Raw genomic sequence first — 22,861 nt, forward strand, 5'->3', positions numbered from 1 at the left:
AGTCTCCAGAGCCCCAGACGGCATGGAAGAGCATACAAAAGTCCCATTCTGGGTCCCCTACACCCAACCTACATCAAAAGGCTTAGGAGAGGGTCATCACATAATGACGGTTGTTGAGCTTGGGGAGAGGAGGATGCAGAGTAAAGGTTCTGACAAACGGAGACCACTGGAAACCTGGACAATAGCAAGAATGCCAAAGCCCCTACCATCTGACCCCATACATTTTCTACACATGAAGACAGCCTCTGAAATTCTGATACCACCCTGTAGAGAGGGAAGAGAGGAGAAGGTCCAGACTCTATATCCAGAGTGACCGAGAAAGATATAATTGAGTTCCCCTGACATTAAGACAGTATTTTCTGCCACTAGTTGGAAGAGCAGCCCAAAATAGACACTAAGTCTAGTCATTGAGACCTCAAGTCATATGCTTACGCCCCTGAATTGTGAAATACATGCTGAAAATGCCATATCCTTGCCCTAAGGAATTCAAAAGCAAGGAAACAAGCTATAACACCAAGAATTTATTCCACAATTAGGTATTTCACTGTGAATTTTACTCACCGGAAATGGAACCACCCCCATCCTTGAACCACACTTACTTTTTGACCTTTTTAGAAAAATTCTTTGCAGGTTACGGGGAACAAACCCTGTGTGAAAAGTGGAGCTAGCATGTGTGCAATGATTTCAGTCCATAAATACAACAATATCTTGTATTGTTTTGGAGGTTTACAGAGTCCACGTCATACACATGAATTCACTAAATCATGACAATAGCTCCATGAGGTAGGTATTATTGAATTCACAGGTGAAGTACCTGAGCCTTAGAGGTTAAGTGATATGTCCAAGGAAACACAGCCCATGACAAAACTGGGAGTCAAACTCAGGCCCTCTGATACACATAATTTGTATGTATATCATATACTACAAAAGAGAGACTAACTTAATTTTAGTCAACTCACCAAAAGAAAAAGAAAAATTAGGCCATAAACATATCTCTCCAAATTTTTTTCTTTGATATAGCTTGGAAACTGACTTCTTGACCTATGGACCTGTTCATCTCTAGGTAGATGCTGGTGGTTACTTCATTTTTGTAAAATTAAATTTCAAATTACCATCCCCATGTTTTCAATTTTTTTCCATATTTTCAAACTGTGATGAACACAAAATTTAGCTATGTATAAGTCATAGGAAAAAAACTTTCACTAAATTCTATTGCTCTTGGAACTTCCAAGACACGATGCCCACTTCATTCATCCAAAGTTGAATAACTGAATATGCTAACTTTAATCTAATGAACAATAATATGTAACCTGGTATATGATAGGTATTGTATTCTCAAAATTTCACATTAATTTGTAACCAGAAAGCAGATAATTACTGATAAACCTTTTGGATTTACATAATTTTCTTGTTGACAAAATATAAGTAGTCCAAACTTTACAAATCAGATTTATCGTAGTTGAATCCTGACTATTTCAGAAATAGGTTAACTGAAATTCAGATTCATACACATAAACATTTTAGTACATTCTTAATATTGACAAGTTACTCTCTGATTAAACGACTAACTTTTAGTTTATGATTCATCTTATATCTTTAATTTCAGAAAAGTAAAATGAGAATTTTTCCTTACAAGTAAAACCTGGCTGTTCATAAAAGAGAATTTTTACGCATTTGATAATAGAGTGGTGACATGTTAAGACAGCACAACTCTGTGATTAAATGGAATACATTTGATAACACAATGCAAAAAAAAAAAGAAATCAACACAAGAAAGAATGATGTATTTGAGAACATTTTTAATAAATAATGTGACAAAATTACTTTTCTGATTATTGGATTTTCAGTATGCAAAATTATGGCTAAAAATAAGAGGCTTCTTACATGAACATAATGAAAACATTAATCACATGGATTGTTCCCTTAGTACTGCACACCTTTTCTACGTAAATTTCAAATTATCTAAATGAACACATTTAGTTTTTGGTGAACACCAGCTTTTTTTTCTTTTTTGTGGTTCAATTTTGTTTGGCTTTGTTTTCCAGTGGGGTCAGGCCTGATACCTATATTTGAATAAATGTACTTTTTTTTCTTCAATAGCACCAATTATAAAGTCAATGAAATTTATATAATGACAAAAAAAGGATCATAAAAATCTACAGTCAGAGGGCATCATTTGGCAATTCAAAGCAAGTAATGCCTCTATTTGAGCTTATAAGGAAATCTTGTAAGTTTCACCATTGGCCACAACAAACTTAAACCTTTTTTTCTTTAAGTCCAGGAAAAGTAAGAACCACTGCGTACATGGCCCACAATAAAGTATGCACGTTACTTCACCATCTGTCATCATTCAAATATTCCAAATACAAACATAGAGCATTAACAAAACAGGTTAAAAACGCTTCTCAACATTTTTTTTTCAATAAGACAAAAAAGGTTAATAGTTACAATGGTTTACAAATAAAGTTTAGTGATTGTGCTTTTAAAACCAAAAAAAAAAAAAAAAAGATTAAAAACAGTGCATTACAAAAACAAAAATCAAACTTCCTTAAGTGGCACTTCTGAAAGTTGAACTGACACTACCAGAAGAAATTTAGGCCAGTTAAGATAGGGATGTCCTATTCAATTGGTCATTAAAAACATCCATTTGTTTGTAATATGCATTTATAATTGCTTTTTGATTGAAAAATAGAACAAGGTTTTTGCTTGGCTGACTTATGACAATGACTAGACAACCAGAGATCCAACTGGCTTACCCCTACTTATCCAAAAGTACATTTCCAATAAGAATATACTTCAATGATTGAAATGAAGACAAAATAAAGTACCACCAGGGGTTGCAAAGAGTATATATTTACAATGTTTCTACCCCATTCAAATTGTTTGTGGTTGTTCTGCATTTGCTATGTATTTTTTTTTTTCTCCCAGCAGAGGGTGGTATGAAAGACTGATTTTAAAATCATGTTCAAATGAAGTTATGTTTTAGTTTGCATTAGCAGTTGGTTATAGAAAGATTATATCTTGAGAGCCCTTGACATGAGGTTGATTAGTCAACTTTGTATCTTTGATCAATATTTTGCTGTAAATTGGCTTGGTATATAAGCAGTGCAATGCCACATCTCAGGGGCAAAATGCAAAAGAACTGTTTTGTTCTCTCCTGCTGGCTGATGACTGAAGCAAGAAGTCAAATACTTCCCTTGCTGGAAGCAAGGTGTAATGATTTGTTCCAACAGCGAGGGGAATAGGGAGGTTCTTCGTAAGGATAGGGATCAAACAACGACAATAAAACCCCAATAAAATTAAAAAAAAATGGTATTCCAATAAGAGGAATAAAAACGACAATTTGTACACTCTGATTGCACTGAACATTTTATCTGGCGTCATATGTCATCAGACACGAGGCATCTTGAGTGATAACTTTCACATTAGATCTCACAAGCCTCTCTGGTTGTCTTCAGCTTTCGGTTTCCTGTAAAAGATCAGTTCTTGTTAAATTTTAAAATAAATCTTAGAGTATTGTCTTATTTCATATTTATTTATATGCTTTTATTCTTATAGTTTGTGTTTCTTCATTCATTCCCTAGCTACACTAGAAAGTGCTCATGGCAACATATTAATTTGTCAATTTTAGCTGGTTTTGATAGCAAATCTAATAGTTCTCTAACAAGTACTAAACTGTGTTCCACAGAGTGTCTGGGTGTTGGCAGGTGTGGCACAGGGTGAGAGGAGAAGGAAGAGGCCAAGTTCTTTACTCCCCCAGCCTCAACTCAACATTATAGCTCAGTTTTTATTGGTTTTAAGTAGTAGGTTGTCTATGATGACTATTTTCCCCAAAAGGGCTCTTCTAAAGAAAAACAACCAGAAACCTAAAAAATAACTTTTCTAACAGCATTTGCAAAAGGAAAGCCTTCTTATTCCAAACCTCAAAATCAAAATATTGATACATTGGGCATTATAGAAAATTCAATTTGACATAATTAATTATAATTTTTCATCTTCTAATATAAAAAGTTTTAGTTTAACACTCAACTTAAACAATATGCTTGAGATTAAATATATTTGTAAGAAGATAAATTTGTCCCCAACTTGTTTTTTTATTAAATGATGAAAACACAATCTTAAAAACAGGAGATGATTTTATAATATGATGTGATTTACTGCCAACTCTATCTTAAAACACTACCCATAGATTCCAACAAAGGAGTGTATCTTTGACTCAAGAAGATTGGGAAGGTCAGTGTCAAGTATCAGGTTCCCATTTTCAAAAGACTGAAGATGAAAGATAGTTGGCCAGATCATCCTGGTTAACCCCAGTGATCACTAGGGTGGCAGATAACACAGGCAAAACACCCTCACTCACACCTGATAACTCTGTCACTTTACTGGGTTTTTATTATCTACTGTACTATTATGAATCATAATTATCTAGATCAACAGTTCTTATAGCCTAACAACATTTTTGCCATATATATTTCCTATGTGAATAGCTACAGATAAATATGAACCCTAAGACCTAAAAAGAAGCTGTTATTACCATTTAAAACTTTGGAACACATTTCAAAAAAATCATTAAATTCTCAGAATTTCAGTTGCTGGCATCACTGACAGGGTTTGTGATGAAATAGTAACATTTCTGTAGACTGATGGATGTTTTTAACTTTGAGACTGATGTAGAAACTAGTCTAATGTTGGGAAACTTGAAAAAAATTATAGATACCTCTAATTCTTCATTATTATCTTCTCTTTCATATCCTCCAAGAACTTGCATTTCTGCAATATTTCTTCGACCTACATTTGCTTGTTCTCTTTGTCTGCTTCCTGATCCTCTTGATGACATTGAGCTTGAAGAACTAGGATCTCTGGGATTATTTGATGTCGGAAAAGTAGGTCTACAGTAAGGTAGAATATCCTCTGTGTAATGAAATATAATAAGTGCATATGAACACCACTGTACATTTCATTGTATAATGTATCACTTGTGTCTATAATTCTGAATGGGGAAACATTGGTGTTTCTGAGGAATAAATGAGGACATTTTATAACAGTAATGAACAAGGCAGCAATGTCTTTTGAAAATGAAAATAACAACCTTGCTGTTTTCCTAGTACTGGTTGGGATTTTGGTTGATTCTACTCATAAGCTCTTGTCCACCTCAAATTCACTTGAGATCAACATCCTTAAAAGACGGAAACCAAACCTGGAGTCAGACATGGCTTCCAGTTCTATCCTTCACTATGTGATCTCCCATTATTTTAGGCTTTAGTTTCAACTTTTCTAAAAAAGTGGTAATAGTATCTACACTCAGAGGAGCTTCTAGTGTTGATGTGAAAACAAGTGAGACATTGTAATATGTCCCTATGTAAATTATGAAGGAATTATAAGGCATTGATAGAAAAAAAGCTCAGTCTTCTCAAATCATCAAAACAGAGCCAAGTCCGGATTCACTTCCTAGATGCCAACCACCCTTTCAACATCATATTTAAAATTGTGAAACCCTGACTCTCAAAAGCCTGACATCATTGCTAGCTTCAAAAAACAAGCCACTCCAGGGGACTTTCCTGGTAGCGCAGTGGTTAAGAATCTGCCTGCCAATGCAGGGGACACGGGTTCATTCCCTCATTCGGGAAGATCCCACATGCTGCAGAGCAACTAAGCCTGTGCGCCACAACTACTGAGCCTGTGCTCGAGAGCCCGCGAACCACAACTACTGAGCCCGAGTGCCACAACTACTGAAGCCCACGCGCCTAGAGCCTGTGCTCCGCAACAAGAGAAGCCACTGCAAAGAGAAGCTCGTGCACCGCAATGAAGACTAGCCCCTGCTCGCCGCAACTAGAGGGAAAGCCTGCATGTAGCAACGAAGACCCAACGCAGCCAATAAATAAATTAAATATAAACAAGCCACTCCAGTTAAGTGCTGTCTCCTGAATTTCTGTCTCCATACTGCTTTAAATTTGGTGCTGCATCTATTGATGCATCTTCCCACTGCTCGCTTCTCTCCAAAGCCTATCCATTTCTACCCCTTGGACACCAAACACTTAAAAACAAAGCAAAACAAAACCTCTTCCTCATGCCCTTTTGTTTTCCTCCTCTAAAAGCTTCCTCTATGGCCCACATTGCCTGAATGAAATCTGATTTCCCCTGAAGTTTCCACTGAAGTTCCCTGCAGTGGAAAGAGGAAGGTTTGCCTTTAGCTTACTAACACCAGCTCTAAATCACTGCTCCTCCACAAAAATATCCTCCTCTTGTGAGGGCCAAGCAGTCGAGTTATGTAGCCTGTATAGTCCACCTTGATGATAGCTTCCTCCTGTTCTATTCATCACAACTTTAATTCCTGACACAGACTTCTGACTCTCTGGGGTTTCACAGACCATGTGGACCACTACACCTGCACCCTAGCTTCACGGCACTTGGTCCTCTGCGACCTTCATCTTCAGTCCCTGTTTCATCCACCTTTTTCTACTGAATTTAGTTTTTGACAAACTACTTTATGACAAAATATCTCCTTTGCTAAAAACTTTCCCCTAAGTCTGTGCTCTACATAAATCAATACTTTATCTACTGATTGCTTAGCAAAGCTTCTTCAAAAGCAATCTGGACTCAATATTGGTGGTCACAACTCCCATTCACTTTGTATCCCACCGAAATCTACTTATGCCCACATTACTACAAGGAAACTGAGAAAATTCACTGTTGACTTTGAAAATGCTACTCATGTTTCAGCCCTTACGTCTCTGGACTTCTCACTGCCCTTCATCTGAAAACCACTATCAATTTAAACATGACTACTCTCTTAGCTCCTATCCCTCCTTCCTTCCTGGCCAGTCTTCTGTGGGTTCTTCTTATGCAGATGCCCTTGTGTTGATGCCCTTCCTGCAGGTTTCTACTTTTGGTCCAGCGTGCACACGTGCACACGCGTGTGTGTACAGAAAAAACTTTTTCTCCACTCACCCTGGGTGATTTCATCCATTCTCTCATATTGTAAACTTTTCTAGAATATAGCTGCCATGAGGGCAGATATTTTTCTCTACTTTGTGTACTGATACACTCTCAGTTTGACATATAATAGGTCTTCAATAAGTATGCTGATTGAATGAACGAGTGGCTTAACTATTTCATCATGATGAGTTATTAATTTATATTTCCTGAGCTCTGCCTGGTTGAACACTTCCCTCTTGAGGGTCCCTCAAACTCCACATGTTGAACACTGACTTCACCATGTCCACTTCTCTGAGATTTCTTCCTGCTCTGTATTCCCTAATATAGCTAATGATGACATCACTCATCATTAAGATACCTAAGACAGAAAACTGGAATTATTTCAGGATCTTCCCTCCCTTCCAACAAACCTCCCCATAACCCTTAAAATGTATCTTTTCCACACATTCAACTATATAACATGTAAGGATGATTTTAACTCTAAAAAGTTTCTTGAATTTTCCCACTCACGCATCCCTGCTCCCACAGCTTGGTTTATATTCTCTACATCTCTTCTGGGGGTTGAAAATACCTTCTAACAGGTCTCTGCTTCTTGAGTTAATTCCCTCTAAACTGGCTTCACTCAGCCACCTTCCTTTTATAGTAACTACAGGCTCTCTCTGATTTAAGCTTACGTTTACCGCAAGAGCTTCATTTTTACCACTTTACCACGTTTAATGTCTAGTAATACTGAATTTCTTATAGCCTCCTCAATGTACCTCAACTTTTCATGCTGACTTTCTCTGCCAGAACAATCTATCCACTCTTCTTACTTAAGCTAAATTCCACCCATCCTGAACACTCAGCTTATGGGTCATTTCCACCAGGAAAGATCAAGAAGTCTTTCTTTATATTCCATCTCCCACAAGACTGGGCTAATTTTCTCTTCTCTGGACTCTCAAGTATCATAGCACCATAAACATTAACTGGGCATATAGCCTGAGAAAACCATAATTCAAAAAGAGTCATGTACCACAATGGTCATTGCAGCACTATTTACAATAGCCAGGACATGGAAGCACCTAAGTGTCCATTGACAGATGACTGGATAAAGAAGATCTGGCACATATATACAATGGAATATACCTCAGCCATAAAAAGAAACGAAATTGAGTCATTTGTAGTGAGGTGGATGGACCTAGATACTGTCATACAGAGTGAAGTAAGTCAGAAAGAGAAAAATAAATACTGTATGCTAACACATATATATGGAATCTAAAAAAAAAAAAAATGGTTTTGAAGAACCTAGGGGCAGGACAGGAATAAAGATGCAGATGCAGAGAATGGACTTGAGGACATGGGGAGGGGGAAGGGTAAGCTGGGACAAAGTGAGAGAGTGGCATGCACATATATACACTACCAAATGTAAAGCAGATAGCTAGTGGGAAGCAGCTGCATAACACAGGGAGATCAGCTCGGTGCTTTGTGTCCACCTAGAAGGGTGGGAAAGGGAGGGTGGGAGGGAGACGCAAGAGGGAGGAGATATGGGGATATATGTATACGTATAGCTGATTCACTTTGTTATACAGCAGAAACTAACACAACATTTTAAAGTAATTATACTCCAATAAAGATGTTAAAAAAAGAATATGAGTGTACCTGTGAATCTATAGATTACCTGTCCCCCTCTCTGACTATAAGCTCCTTGAGGTCAAGGTTCATGTTTCCACATAAATCTCAGAACTAGTACAATGCTTAATAACACAGTAGATGTTTGATATATGTAGAAATAAATTGAACTAACTGAGGTAAATGTCTGCAAAAAGATCAGACCTTGAAGTCTAGAAGACCACTCTCCTTAATTAAAAATAACCATTTGTTACACATGTAAATCAGGGAGCCTCTTTTATTATAAATAATATAAATTGAATTATGAAGGTTAAAATTATAGCAATGCACAGAAATGATAATTAAAAGACACGTAAAAATAATTTCATCTCTTTGTTCTAATTCTGCATACTCCAAGATCTTTCTGAGTTGTAAAATTTTCTCCTGAAGAATTGAGCTTACTTTGGAGGAAGGTTGCCTGTGAGCAGCAAACTGGTCTGCACTTTCAGGCCAGACATAAATTTTATAATTTATGAATCACTACTTGGAGTATAATCACACAAAGTTAAAAGTTCAGATCACCTTTGGCTTAACTGATAAAAGTAAGCAAAGTTTTTCAAACTTCAGATTGTGGTGATGTCACCAAGTACTCTGCGGTCACATAGGAATGCACAGCGTTACCATCACTTCACTGCTGAGTCCATGCCTGGATGAGGGATTCAGGCTTCTGTCACAGAACAAAGTGAAACTGTCTTCCATATTGAAAGGAAGTTGCTAATGACCAGATGCCCGTAGTAAATAGAACAATAGACTGATGTCTAATCTTACCAAAATACAGCTTTGAAAGTACAGTTGTAGTTAAAGTGCACTTACAGCCTTCTAAGATTCATTTCCCCATCATTCTTTCCTGATTCCTTCATCAATCACCTTCCTTTTCTTGAATCTCTTCTGCCTAAATAGTTTCTTCTCCTTATTCTATAATAATGTTCAAATACCCTATCCTAAAACATTTTCACAGATTCTGCCTTCCTGTCAAACCCTACCTCGACCTCTCTTCTCCTTCCCAACCTTCTGCAAAGAGCCCATACTCATCACCCCCTTCCACAACTTCCATTCACTTTCCAGCCCCCTACAGGCAGGATTCTATTCTGACTACTGCACTAAAAACAGTTCTTTTAAATACCACCCACAAAAAACATTTTGTAAAATCTATGTGTCCTCTACCCATTCTCTCACCCCTCACCCCCATTCACACCCACCTTTCACTTCTGTGGCATTTTATATTCCTTCCTATCTTAAAATTTCTATCTCCATTCTTTCTAGGATACTATTCTTTCTAGCTTGGATAGCTTGATTATTTTATATCACTGGGTGGATTCACCTCAGTTTCTATATAGAATGTCCCTCTACCAAACATGTATGTATGTATGTATTTTTATTGAAGTGTAGTTGATTTATAACATTACATTAGTTTCAGGTGTACAACGGAGTGATTCAATATTTTTATAGATTAGGCTCTATTTAAAGTAATGGCTATATTCTCTGTGCTGTACAATATATTCTTGTAGCTTATTTATTTTATACATAGTAGACTGTACCTCTTAATTCCCCATCCCTATCCCGCCCCTCCCCCTTTCCCTCTCCCCGTGGGTAACCTTTAAATACAATCACCTCTGACTGTGATGTGTTGGAGAGAGCTCACGTGTTCTCATAGGAGCTTACTGTACACGTCTCCTCCCAACTCCACATACACTGATTTCATATTAGTAGCTTGAAACTAGCCATTTTGGGAGTAAGTACACAACAGAAGTAAGCAAATGGCTACAAACTGGAGGTTTGTTTTGTTTTCTTTCCAGAGAACTGATTATTAAACATTATCTACTGTATCACTGCGGATAATTTAGCTTTTGTAATTCAAACAATTTTCACCTCTGTGTTGCTGGTTCTAAAATCCACTCTCTACCTACAACCTTTCTCCTGATCTTTAAACTTAGTTCTCTAAGTTCTTATTGATTTTCTTCATACCTGTGTTCTTGTCAGTACCTTAATCTGTTCATAACTGAAGTTATTTTCCACAAGACTTTCATCCTTTTCCCCATTCTTCTTTACATTGGTTAATACAATTATGTTCCACTAGTCATAGAGAGCCATCTAGTTAACATTTGAGTAACTTTTCTTTTAATCCATTAGTTCATTTTACTTTTTTACATTCAATTAGTCACCAAGTCCTATAAGGTCTATCTCTGAAATGCCTATGTAGCTTGTTTCTCCTTTTAATTTGCATAACTGTTTTAATTCAGTGCTTTCATATTTTATACCTAGATTATTTTGCAATGTTCTGATACTTTCAGCTACCCAGTTCCTGACTCTTCCTTCACTGTAGAGTGCAGTCAGTTATTTTTTTAAAACACAAATCTGATTATGTAATTTCTTGATCAGATTTTTGGCTGGCTCATCACTGCCCATATCATAAATCCCAGACTCTTCAGAATAGTATTCCCTGCCTTCCCAGTCAGGCTAAACCACCTTTCTAGTTTTATCTTTTACCATTTGTCCCTGGCCCCAAGTATCTAATTCTCCAGCCAAACTGTAAATAAGTATTCACCAAACATTCATTTTCCCACTTTCATATTTTTTCACCACTTATTTCCTTTGCCAGATATCCCCTTCTCCCTGTTTAACTTGTGGAAATCATGCTTTCCTTTAAAGTTCAACTCAATTGGCACCTCTCCAAGGAAGACTTGCATATGTCATGTATTAGAATTAACTGTATTCAAATTATCTGGGAGCATGCCTGTCTCCTCCAACAGAGAGCAAATTTCTAAATCTCACCCTTTGCACAGGATCCTAAAGAACCTAGCAGAGTACCATGCAAACATATTCAATCTATATTTATTGGCTGCTTGACTAAATCAGTACCTTGGATGAGATGAGTCTTTGCTGGTGGAAGGTCTCGTTTTGCTGCCTTGTTTCCTCGTCCTTTCCCATCATTTTGCTGTTCCTGTGCTTCTCTGGGGTCACCTGGATTTGGTCGCATTTCAGCAACTTGTCTTCCATCCAATACTTCTCTCCCCTTGTAACTGCCTCCTTTTCTCTCTGATGATCTGTCTGTTCTTGCTTCTATGGAGGGGAGTTTTGGCACCATTACAGGTCGTACCTCTAGCTGTGCCTTGGATTGGGCAGTGGGTGACTTTATAGCAGGAGGTGGCACAGGAGGAGGTGGAAGATCTAAAAAGAAATATTTAAAATACTGTAAAAGTTTGCCATTTATAAAATTGTCAACATTAGCATTGCCATTAGAGTCATATTCAACTGTGAGATAATATATCTTAAATGAACTGGAACAACTGAAGGCAACCAAGGAATAAGATTGACCAACAATTTTAATGTACTCTCATTTTTATCTAGCACAGGAATATTGAATCATAGAGCTGGGACTTAGAGGTTATCTGGTCTTGGGATGGCTAACATGGGTATATATGCCATAACTTTCTCTACTGCAACCATGGCAGATTTTCCTAATTGATTTCAGCGTAATGTTGCTGATCCCAGATGGATACCCTTATGCTTGAGGCAATCACTTCAAATTGACTGAGGCTGGCACTTGAGTTGAGACCTATTTGCCATCCCTAATCCACCCTGAATCCTTCCTCATTTTGTAGACAGGGAAACTCAAACACATAGATCTTAAGTTATTTTCCAATCTTAAAGGTAAATATGATCAGAACCAGGACTAATGCACTCAAATTCTTAATTTTTGGTTCAGTGTTGTTTATACTACTATTTCATTCTATTGCATGTTCACAATCTACCATTCATTGATGGGATCTCTCCACTTTGTATATGCACCCACAGATTTTACACTAGATGATCACTAGTATAAATATAAATTAATTTAATCTATATCTATAATTATATATTAATATATTACATATAATTGGATATTATATATAATTCAACTTCTATTATAGACATACTTAAAGATAAAAGTAGGCATAAAATTTGATATCTAGAAAATTCATTTCCTTTAAGTGGTGTTATTTTTTTAAAATGACTCCTATGTATATACACCAGGGAAAAGAAATAAATAACCTAGTAATAGCTGGAAAGTTAGTAGAAGAATATGAATAGATTCTAGTTGTAGGCTGTTCTGGCTGTAGTCTGGAGGATGGATTAAAAGGAAAGTCTTGAATCCAGGAGGCCAAGAAGTCATTTTAATAGCTCAGTAAGTAATGATAGGAGATAGAATTGTATTGGTGACTGTTCAGATGGAGAGTAGATATGTTTCAGAAAGTAAAAGGAAAAAAAATCAGTATTATTTAATGATCAATGGAATACAGTAGGGGAAGACTATCCATTAGATAACTTTTAGGATTTTTGCCATAGTTGACCAGATGAATGAGAGAAACATCTCTGAAGATGAGGAATATAGGGATGAGGAAGAGATGGTTTGCAAAGGAAGAACGTGAGTTCCATTCTAGAAAAGTAGATAGGAGGAGCTTTTGAAGTATCCAGATAGAGATGTCCAGCAGGTTGTTGTACATAAAATCTGAATTTCAAGGGAGGTCAAAACCAGAGATATAGAGATTTGGGAATTATCAGTGTAGTTTTTTTAGTCATGACTTTAGAAATGGTAATGTTTCCATATTTGTAAAGAAATGTCTATGTGATAGAATAAGTCAACTAAAACATGTACAGAACATGTATTAAATGCTTAGTTATTACAAACTTAACATTAAGATTTTCCACAAAAAATATACACTCACATGGTAAAAATTCAAAAGTACATAAAGACTAGGAAATACAATCCTTTATACCTCCCCACCTTCATTTCAAATCCTCAGTATTGGTGCAGAGGTAATCAGTTTGAATAGGTTTCTATAGATCATTCCAGAAATTATTTATGCATCTAAAGCAGGGCTGCCAAGTTGCAGAACTCCAGGGAACACCATTCACATTAGGAACTATGTAAAATGGCCGCCTCTGGGATTGTGTAGAGTGGCTGTCTGCCCATCAGAATGTGACAGTCTTTCTTTCTTAGTAACATAAAAGGGATTGCACTTTTTTTCACCTGTGTAGTTGTATACATTTTCATATGTGTACATATAGTTACCTCTTTTTATGAAAAGTTTGTATAATGTTCTGTTTTATGAATATATCATTATTCATATCAATCCCTACAGAGGAATATTTAGGTTATTTCCAGATATTTTACTATTATTAGCAATGGTCCACTGACTATCATTTACATATACCAGCATAATAAACTCTTGAATATTAAAATTGTGCCTTGAAAATTCTTAATATAATAGCAAATTAAGGGTTCTAGGAAGCATCAGTTTTAATCTAGTATTTCTCATTCTTGTATTTTTTAAAAAAAATAATTAATCCTTTGGTTCCTTAAGTAGATACGAATTTTTTAAAAACTAATTTTCTTTTGACCTTATGTGCTATATAACTAAGGCATTAGAATTTGTTGTATTGGTTTTTGAAAGCAGAAAGCTTGAGGTACCATCTTACTACCAGCTGTTTTACTTAGGACTCCATTATTAAAAGTGGTCAGACTGTAACTTGCATTTTGTTGTTGTTGTTAGTTCTCACAGCTCACCATGTTCTCCTTTTCATGTAAACAGCCTCAATACTTTTTATCTAAAAGGGTGGCCAAAGCACAGCCCAAAGCATTAATTTTCCCAAGAATCTGGGAAAATCAAAAGATTTTTTTGTCTTACAACATAAATTGCCATCGTCACTAGTGTTGATTTTCCTCCTTTACTACTTTAACAAATTTTTTTAAAACAACACTTTAAAAAAAGTACTATCATGATATTCTCCCTCATCTGCTGCTTGTTTATTAAAAATAACCAAAGAGTTAGAAGACAGATTGTAGTGAGCGGCTCAAAGCCAAGAGACCCAAGGCTGAGCAGTTCTAAGTTCAGACTGAGCCTGGGACTGACAATGGGAGGAGGAGAAAAGCCTAATTCAGAACATACCTGGAAGCAGAGCGAACGAGTGACTGCAGGCTCATTTCTGCACTATCTGCTTGCTACAAACTCAAACTGATTGCAAACACAGCTTATCAGGAAGCTGATGACTGCCACTATCATCAAATCATAAAATGTTTGGGCTTACTGGATCGCAAAGCTGATGATTACCACTATCATAAGATCCTACAAAGCCTTGGGAATCTATAACTCTCAAGACAAAATCTATTACTGGATGCTCTATATAGGTATATAGATATACCTGTATCTATAATACAGGTAGAAAAAGAGAAGAGAATCCAATGATAATTTTAAGAGTTCTAACTTCCTGCATATAATTGCCACTGTAGATAAGTGACAGAGGGGAATGCTGGTGGGTGTAATTTCTTAATATAAACAGATTACCAAATAAATTCTTTTTTAGGTATTGTAAAATCCCTGAGTCAAATCAGGGATTATCATAGTATAAACAATTCTATATTTCATAAAGTGATAAATAGTACTTTCATCCAATTCATACCCCTAATAGCTAAAATTGGGTTTAACAAATGGGATTATGGAACTCATATATATGTATAGACTCTTTCTTTATACAATCATATAAACACCATTCTTTATACAAGACTGTCTAAATACCAATATAATGCATGTAAAGTAATACATAAGAACATACACATGGAGACAATTCTGCCGGCATTAACTCACTATGGAGATCCAGCACTCTATTTACTTAACTACTTAAATTCCCAGACCTTGTAATTAATGATATAGCAAGTCAAAACAGCATCATTCCAAAGAGGGTGATGAATTTATAATTTATGAAAAGTAGAGCTGGAGAAATAATGTAGATTTGGTTTTTAAATCAAGTATGTAAATGCTTCAGAAGGGGTTGAAAAGTGGTGGAAAGAATCAATTAGAAGGTCCTAGAAATGCACTTATGCTTGGCTTTAACTCGATAAAAGTCTGACTGATAAATATTCATATATTTTAATCCTACCCTTCATCTGGGTTAAACTTGGGAGCGGCAAATATGAAATAAATAAAGAGTTGGATTCTGAATGTCAGTGTGTCAATAGCATGCAGCCTTCTGCTTTGCAGTGAGTGCTCCCTGAGTGTTTAGGAGACCCAGCATTTACCTGCAAACAAGGTATGGCCACAGTGCCATGGATTAGGGGCTTGTGGGCTGTTATGGGCTGAATTGTGTCCCCTCCGAAATTCATATGTTGAAGTCCTCATCCCCAGTGCCTCAGAATGTGACTTGTATTTGATGACAGGGTCTTTAAAGAGGTAATTAAATTAAAATGAGGTCCTTAGGGTAGGCCCTAATCTAACCTGACTGGTGCCCTTATAAGAAGAGGGCACATACATTCACTGAGGGAAGACCAAGTGAAGACACAGGGAGAAGGTGGTCATCTACAAGCCAAGAAGAGAGGCTTCAGAAGAAACCAACCCTGCCTACAGCGTGATCTTGGACTTTTAGCCTCCAGAACTGTGAGGAAATAAATTTCTGTTGTTTAAGTCGCCTAGTTTCTGGTACTTTGTTAGGACAGCCCTAGAAAACTAATCAGAGCTGACTGGCAAGGATCATCACAAATTACTCTTTATCAGTTCAGACACAGCCACTCTTTATCTCTCCTTATAGAGTTTACAAAAATTCTGCAAAGGAAACTGATAATTTGAACAAAATTTACAAAGATGCTGCACACTCAAGACTGACATACCATATACTGAAAATAGCTCGCATAAGAAGTCTATTGACAATAATCAAACTCATCCATCACAGTTGATGTATTTTAATCATAAAAAGCAAAAATGAAAAAACCCTCCAGGTCTTACTAATATATTTAATTCTCATTTTCACAATTGGCAGCTCTTTAAATTCTTTCTTTCCCTTTCCTCTCTCTCTTTCTTTTAATAACTGTACAAATTGTATCTGCAATTGAGTTTCTTCATGAATGGACTGTAAATATTTTTTTCAAAAAATGAGAAAATGATTTCTGATAAAATGATGTTTGTTTCCATGCTATAATCACTACTATCAAGAGTATGTGCATTTCTTTTATTTGGTGCATTAAGAAGTATCTGCACTTAAATGATTTTGGTTCATCAATATGCATTATGGAAATGTATAAAATAACACAGAGCTTTGTTATTTTTTTCGTTACCGAATCAGAAAGCATCCAGAATTAAATTCAAGACTTGTTAGTCCAGTAAACATAACTAAAAGACAGTTGGTTATCAAAATGCTAAAAGGAAGGTAAAGCTAGTATTTAAAAAACAGCTTTAGTTGTATCTCAATTTTGTCTATTTTTGTGACTTAGAGAAAATAATTACTGGCTTCTACATTGTGGTATATATTATGAGTACTCTGCATAATCACTTGTGAAATGAACATTTAGAAATTTAAATACTATTTCTTATTAACTTTTTCGCTTTCAAATATTTTAACATATTTCTTTGGTATTTCTGAAATTAACTTAAAAAATAACTTGGTTGCTTCATCATTCAATTTAATAGCTGTTATTCAGGGATTAGTTAGAAGTTATATTTAATTATTAAACACACTGAAATAAGTACTACAGAATGTGGGGCAATAAATATAGATCACAATTTTCAAGCACAGTGTAATTTGTAACTGCAACACTATGCCCTTTAACTGGCATGTTTACATTATTTAAAGCATTTTTTTTTATTGGAGTATAATTGCTTCACAATACCATGTTAGTTTTAAAGCATTTTTGAAAGCATCACTCAATGCCAGAAGCCCCTCGAAACAAGTATAAATAAGAGGTAGAAAGAGCTACACAAACCTTTAGGCCAGATTTTTTCCCTGGTGTATTCAGCCTAGATGTATTTACATCAAGGTTTGATGTTTGACCAGTTTTCTGTTAGGAGCACTCTCTTCTAGATAATAAAAACTGATAGAAGGGGCTTCCCTGGTGGCGCAGTGGCTGAGAATCTGCCTGTCAATGCAGGGGACACGGGTTCGAACCCTGGTCTGGGAAGATCCCACATGCCGCGGAGCGACTAGGCCCGTGAGCCACAATTGCTGAGCCTGCGTGTCTGGAGCCTGTGCTCCGCAACAAGAGAGGCCGCGATAATGAGAGGCCCGCGCACCGCGATGAAGAGTGGCCCCCACTTGCCGCAACTAGAGAAAGCCCTCGCACAGAAACGAAGACCCGACACAGCCATAAATAAATAAAAATTAAAAAAAAAAACAAAACTGATAGAAGAGCTATAAAACTTGTAAAATGCCATTATAGGGATCCCATAAATGTAAAACTGCCCATAGAGTTTGGGGATTTACACCTAGTGTTTGTCCCTTCACAGAGGGAAACATGCACAAAGCCACTATAATAACCCTTCAAAACCAGACACTATTCTGACAGCTCAGTTTCGCTGACAGAAGAGTCCTGGGCAGGATCCAGGAGGCCCAGGTGCGCTGTGTCATGCCAGTATTTAATGTAGTCTAATATCAGATAGATGCTAGTGAGAAAAAATACTCCAAATAAAGTACAGATAATAGCATGGACAGCCACCCATTGCAAAATTACTTGTGCTCATCATGCTGTGAGCTTTGTATTAAATTTTTTCTATCAAGTGGCAGGAATCAGAGAAGTGCCTCAGAAAACCTTCCTTGTAACCTTGGATAAGGATCTATAACATTAGTCTTTCATATGGTAATGGAAAATGATGCCCTTTGTGAAACATTGCTGACTGGTAATGAAGGTTCTATCAGGTTGTGGTTGAGAGGACCAGGAGGTGGGGAACAGCACCTGTGACAATCTTCTCCCCCCAACCCTTTAGCAGATTCAGCAAACTTGACAAGATGGGTGAGTCTGAGAGAATTTATCTTACATGAATTTCCAACCAAGCCCTTGGGGTTGTTTTATAAAACGAGAAGGTGGCAGTTTAATAAATGCTGGGCCACCTGAGGCACTTTCATTAAAGGCTTTCTCTAGACAACATCACAATGTTTGCGGTATTCTCCTGTGCTCCCTGGAGAATACAAGCCTTACTTCTTCAGCGAGAGTGGGTACTGTACGTGAAGGCATGAAGGAAGATGATTCGATTTGCCTTTTGGGGCACAAACTAACTGTTCATAACACCATTATAGTTAGAATTTATGTTCAAATGAGCTTATTGTCTTCTATTTGAATGCAAAATTCCCCGGGAAAAAAAGTGAGGACATTTCGGAAGAGTTATCAGTGAATCTGATGAAGGTTAACCCCATGCCATTACTTCAACTACAATAATGTCTATTTGTTTAAGACTATATAATAACCTTTTAAGAATATTAAAAGTATTATACATTGTTTTAGTTTCTTAAATAACCTACTTACTAGAAAACTTCAGGGACTTGAGATGCCTGACAAGATATGGAAGTCGATCATTCCTATAAGTAATATGAGGCTTACTGTTTAATGAATTTTTAATGTAATTTCTAATGTCAGTGGATGCATTTTCAAGTCCTAGAGCGCCAGGGTAAAGAGGAGAGATTCATAGATGTTTCCATCCGTTTCAATGGACTTACCATCTGTGTAGGCTTCTCTGCGCAGATGTCCTGGTTGGTGTTTTTGTTTCTTGGCTGGTCTGGCCTTCTGCACTACCGCAGCACTCATGTTGCTGTCTGTGGAAACAGGACTTGTGGGTCTAGGACACTGGGATGCATGAAAATGTCGGCGGCCTGAGGAAAAAAAATCAGAGCCAAACTCAGCAATAAAGTTTAATTTAATTTAACAGTAATAATCAAAATAAAACACTAAAACTAGAAACATCCCTAATTAAAAAAAAAAAAGCTTAAATAAACTATTCTAGCAAACAATAGGATTCTTCTTATTCTGCTTGAGCTATCCACTGGAAAAAATACCCTAAAAGCATTTTCAGGCTCTTTTTTTTAAACCATGGTACTTTTATTCTGATACCTATTTATTAACGAAAAGCATTTTGACTGTTGCATCTACCTTCACTAAAGTGTTATGGTTAAACAAAAATGTTAATTAAATTTTTACATAATATATCCAATGTCTGTTGCTTTCTCAAAAGGAATAGCCAGAGCCCTTAAGAAATTCATGTTCTAAGAATGAACAGTACAAAATACATCCCTTATTTTAATTAAATATGTTTGTGCTATTCTTTGAAGACAGATTCCTAGTATCTTAATACATTCTCAGGTATTTTCTCTTAAGGTGGCCTGGAATTAAGCTAGCTCACATATTTAGACCTGCCAAAAATTACTCACACCCCTTTTCTCTCACAAGATATTTATTTGCTGGCTATGGATATTTAAAGTGACCCCTCCAGAGACTTTTATGTTTTTTGGTGATGGTATAGGTTAGTTGTTTTCAGTTATTTGATCTTAGAGGGACAATATTCACAGGTGATAAATGAATCTGCTAATCAGACATGGTGCACTGCGGTGCTCTCCAATTCTCTGGCTTTTTCTTACAGAGACATATTACAACAGCACAAAATATTTAATCCATAATGGCAGTGGAGATCTATTGGCCTTACACTTGACATTTGTTATTTTGGTTCCTTGAAATTCCAGCGATTCAAATACAGAACTTTCTGTTGTACTACAAGAAACCTCAGAGAGACCTAGACAATATGTGTTTTGGCTATAAACAGAAGAAGCCACATATAGTAAAATCAACACATTTAAATGTGCTAACGGAAGCATATTAAATAAAAGACATTAATGCAGCCAAGTGAGAAGCAATGTGATTGGATTATTCATTCATATTAACTTCAAGTCATATGATAAGCAGCACCCTTTCCTGAAAAGAACATTTTAATAGGCAGAGTCCAATGCCTGTTTAGTTCATTATAATTATGAACCAAATGAAAACCAGAAGAGCCACTAAATTATAATACAATAAAATATTAAACCAAACTCTTTTTAGCTATGATGGAGACTATTACAATTAAAGTTACATATCCATGAAAAGAGAGCATTAGGGCTGAGACTGAACCCATTACTCATTCTATTGTGTAAGGCCATCTACTGCTCATAGACCCTGAGGCATAAGGTCGTTCGCAGATGAATTTTCAACATTATTTCTATGTCTTGTTGATTTAATGAACTGAAACACACGCTTAATGCAATCTGAAAGCAGTAGTTTGAGACGCTTAATTTCACTTACTTATTTTTTTTTTGTTACAGAAGATTAAAAAATAAGGAGAAACAAATGCTATATATGAAGTTAAATGTTATTTATTTATTTGGAACGATAGATATGTTTGCATACTTATTTTATTATACCCAGAAGCAACTAGGGGAGAAAAAGGAAATTTGGTTGAATATCATAAAGTATAGGGCTGGCTGAAATAAGTATGCATTCTACGATAATAGTTTGAGAGATATTAGACACTTTTTTTCCTGCAACACATTCTTGATAAATAATATATAGGAAAAGAAAACTTTATGATGTGAGTTAAGTTTTCTCCGAATATATTCTACACTGATAAGAAATAATGACCAACCCAATATCTGAAGAGAACATGGAAAACTACCAATGTGATAGTTATTAAACTAAGAAAAATAAAACAACAAAATAGCAATTATTGATTTGTTGTGATAGTCTTCCTCAGAAATAGCTCTCTTTCTTGTTGACCCCATAATTTTTATTCTATTCATATTTTCTTGGTTACCAGAAATATACACATACACTCAACATGTATATGAATGTATATATGTACATATTCCATTCTACAGAAATGAAAATCATGTGCTAAATGTATGATTTAAATTAATTTTTTTTTCTTTCTCATACTATTTACTTTCTAAACAGAGTTGGGAGTGGGAGATAAGTAAAAATGGGTTAAAACGTTAGAATGGATATATAGTAATTAAAAACAGGCTACTGGCAATGAAAAGGGAAAATAGATGGAAAAAATATATAAGCGTTTGGATTAACTTGCTCTCCAAATTATTAGATTAATAATGTATACGTTAAGTGTGGAACATACTTATGCCTGAAAATGTGTGTATATTACAAACATCTTTATATCTTCTCAATTAAATTAGTGTTCTAATTGAGAGGGCATGAAGAGAATGGGGGTTAAGGAGAAATAGCCCAGTTTCCAATGGTTGAGTGTCCCCTCCGGACATTTATTTATTTCTCCTAGACACTTTCTAATTAAATGAGATGAGAGAACTACCTCAATGAATTTTATTTTGGTGACTTTTTACATCTTAAAAAAAACCATATAACACAAACCTCATTTAATTGACCATATACATTCCAAAAGAAATTGTACATATATTTGCTAAGACTATCTTAAAAATGAAGACTTTTCAGGTAGCTTCACTCACATTACATAGGATTTATTAAATAAAAATAAAATAGAAGATTTAAAAAGCCTGCTATGAAAAAGGGAATAAGCAAGCTACATCATCATCTTGGACCTTGGTTTCCTTAGGCAGCCAAAAAAAAAAAAGAGTAATAATAGTTGCATTTCATATAGGACATAAGATTATGGAGATAATCAGCAACTGACAAATGCACATCGAATTTTCTTTTCCAGCTTGGAGAAAAGCGGACGACTTACCAGCAGCATCCTGCATTTGGCGCCGTGCCACTTTCAGACCAGCGTACTCTGCTGCTGCTGCCACCGCCTGGGCAAAATCGGCATCGGTGAAAAAAGAGCCGTCAGAAGAACTAACACTGGAGCGTCCGCTGGAAATGTTGTCCTCCTCTGAGGCTGAGCCCCAGCCATTGATCATGGACCCAGTGACAGAGCTCTCCAGGTCCCCAACACTGGAGGCAGGGGTCTGCTCAAGCCCGCGTAACAAAAGCCTTCTGGTCTGCATCTTGGCTACTTCCATGTCGGCTTCGTCTTCTTCCTCTTCTGGCGCATCCGTATCCATATCTGAGACGAGGGGTCCTGAAATGTAGCCGTAAGTATGCGGTGGAGAAATCGGCCGTGGAGGTGGAGGAGGGCTCACCGGCTGCCGTCTGCAGGAAAATGAATAAACAGGTATGGCTTAGCTCATTACTTAGGACACAAAAGCATAAATTAACCAAGAAATTCACAAGTCTTTGCTTCCGTGGAGCTAATTTGTTCAGGAAAAACAACGGGAAATCAGAGCATGTGTAGGTTTTATTCTGAGTTGTAAGAAATTTACCTCAAAACCAGAGGTACTTTTAAGCACGCTGGGCTACCTTTTGATTCAAGCTTAATAGAAATATACTCATCTATCTATAAGTCTCCTTACGTTTTATCTTTTGGATTACGTTCAGTTAAAACAGGGGTAAGTAATACCTATTTCAAAACTGACACCTATGTATGTGTCCTAAAGTGTATGGAATATTATTGACAGCTTATTATGACCAAAGACAGCAGACATCAGT

General features: G+C 36.3%; 1 protein-coding gene across 1 annotated transcript in view; it reads right to left on the minus strand.

The window, feature by feature from the left end:
- Window positions 1–1,819: 1,819 nt before the first annotated feature.
- The window catches only part of ROBO1 (roundabout guidance receptor 1), a 380,307-nt gene continuing 359,265 nt past the window's right edge, over window positions 1,820–22,861 (minus strand). Inside the window, exons 25-29 of the mRNA XM_061194033.1 lie at window positions 22,059–22,465; window positions 19,039–19,191; window positions 11,443–11,751; window positions 4,718–4,911; window positions 1,820–3,469 (exon numbers count right to left, since the gene is read on the minus strand). Coding sequence (XP_061050016.1) covers window positions 3,455–3,469; window positions 4,718–4,911; window positions 11,443–11,751; window positions 19,039–19,191; window positions 22,059–22,465 — 1,078 coding nt within the window. The 3' untranslated portion in view covers window positions 1,820–3,454. The remainder of the gene's footprint in view (window positions 3,470–4,717; window positions 4,912–11,442; window positions 11,752–19,038; window positions 19,192–22,058; window positions 22,466–22,861) is intronic.

The sequence above is a fragment of the Eubalaena glacialis genome, chromosome 6 (genome assembly GCF_028564815.1).
Source record: "Eubalaena glacialis isolate mEubGla1 chromosome 6, mEubGla1.1.hap2.+ XY, whole genome shotgun sequence".
In the NCBI taxonomy this organism is placed as follows: domain Eukaryota; kingdom Metazoa; phylum Chordata; class Mammalia; order Artiodactyla; family Balaenidae; genus Eubalaena; species Eubalaena glacialis.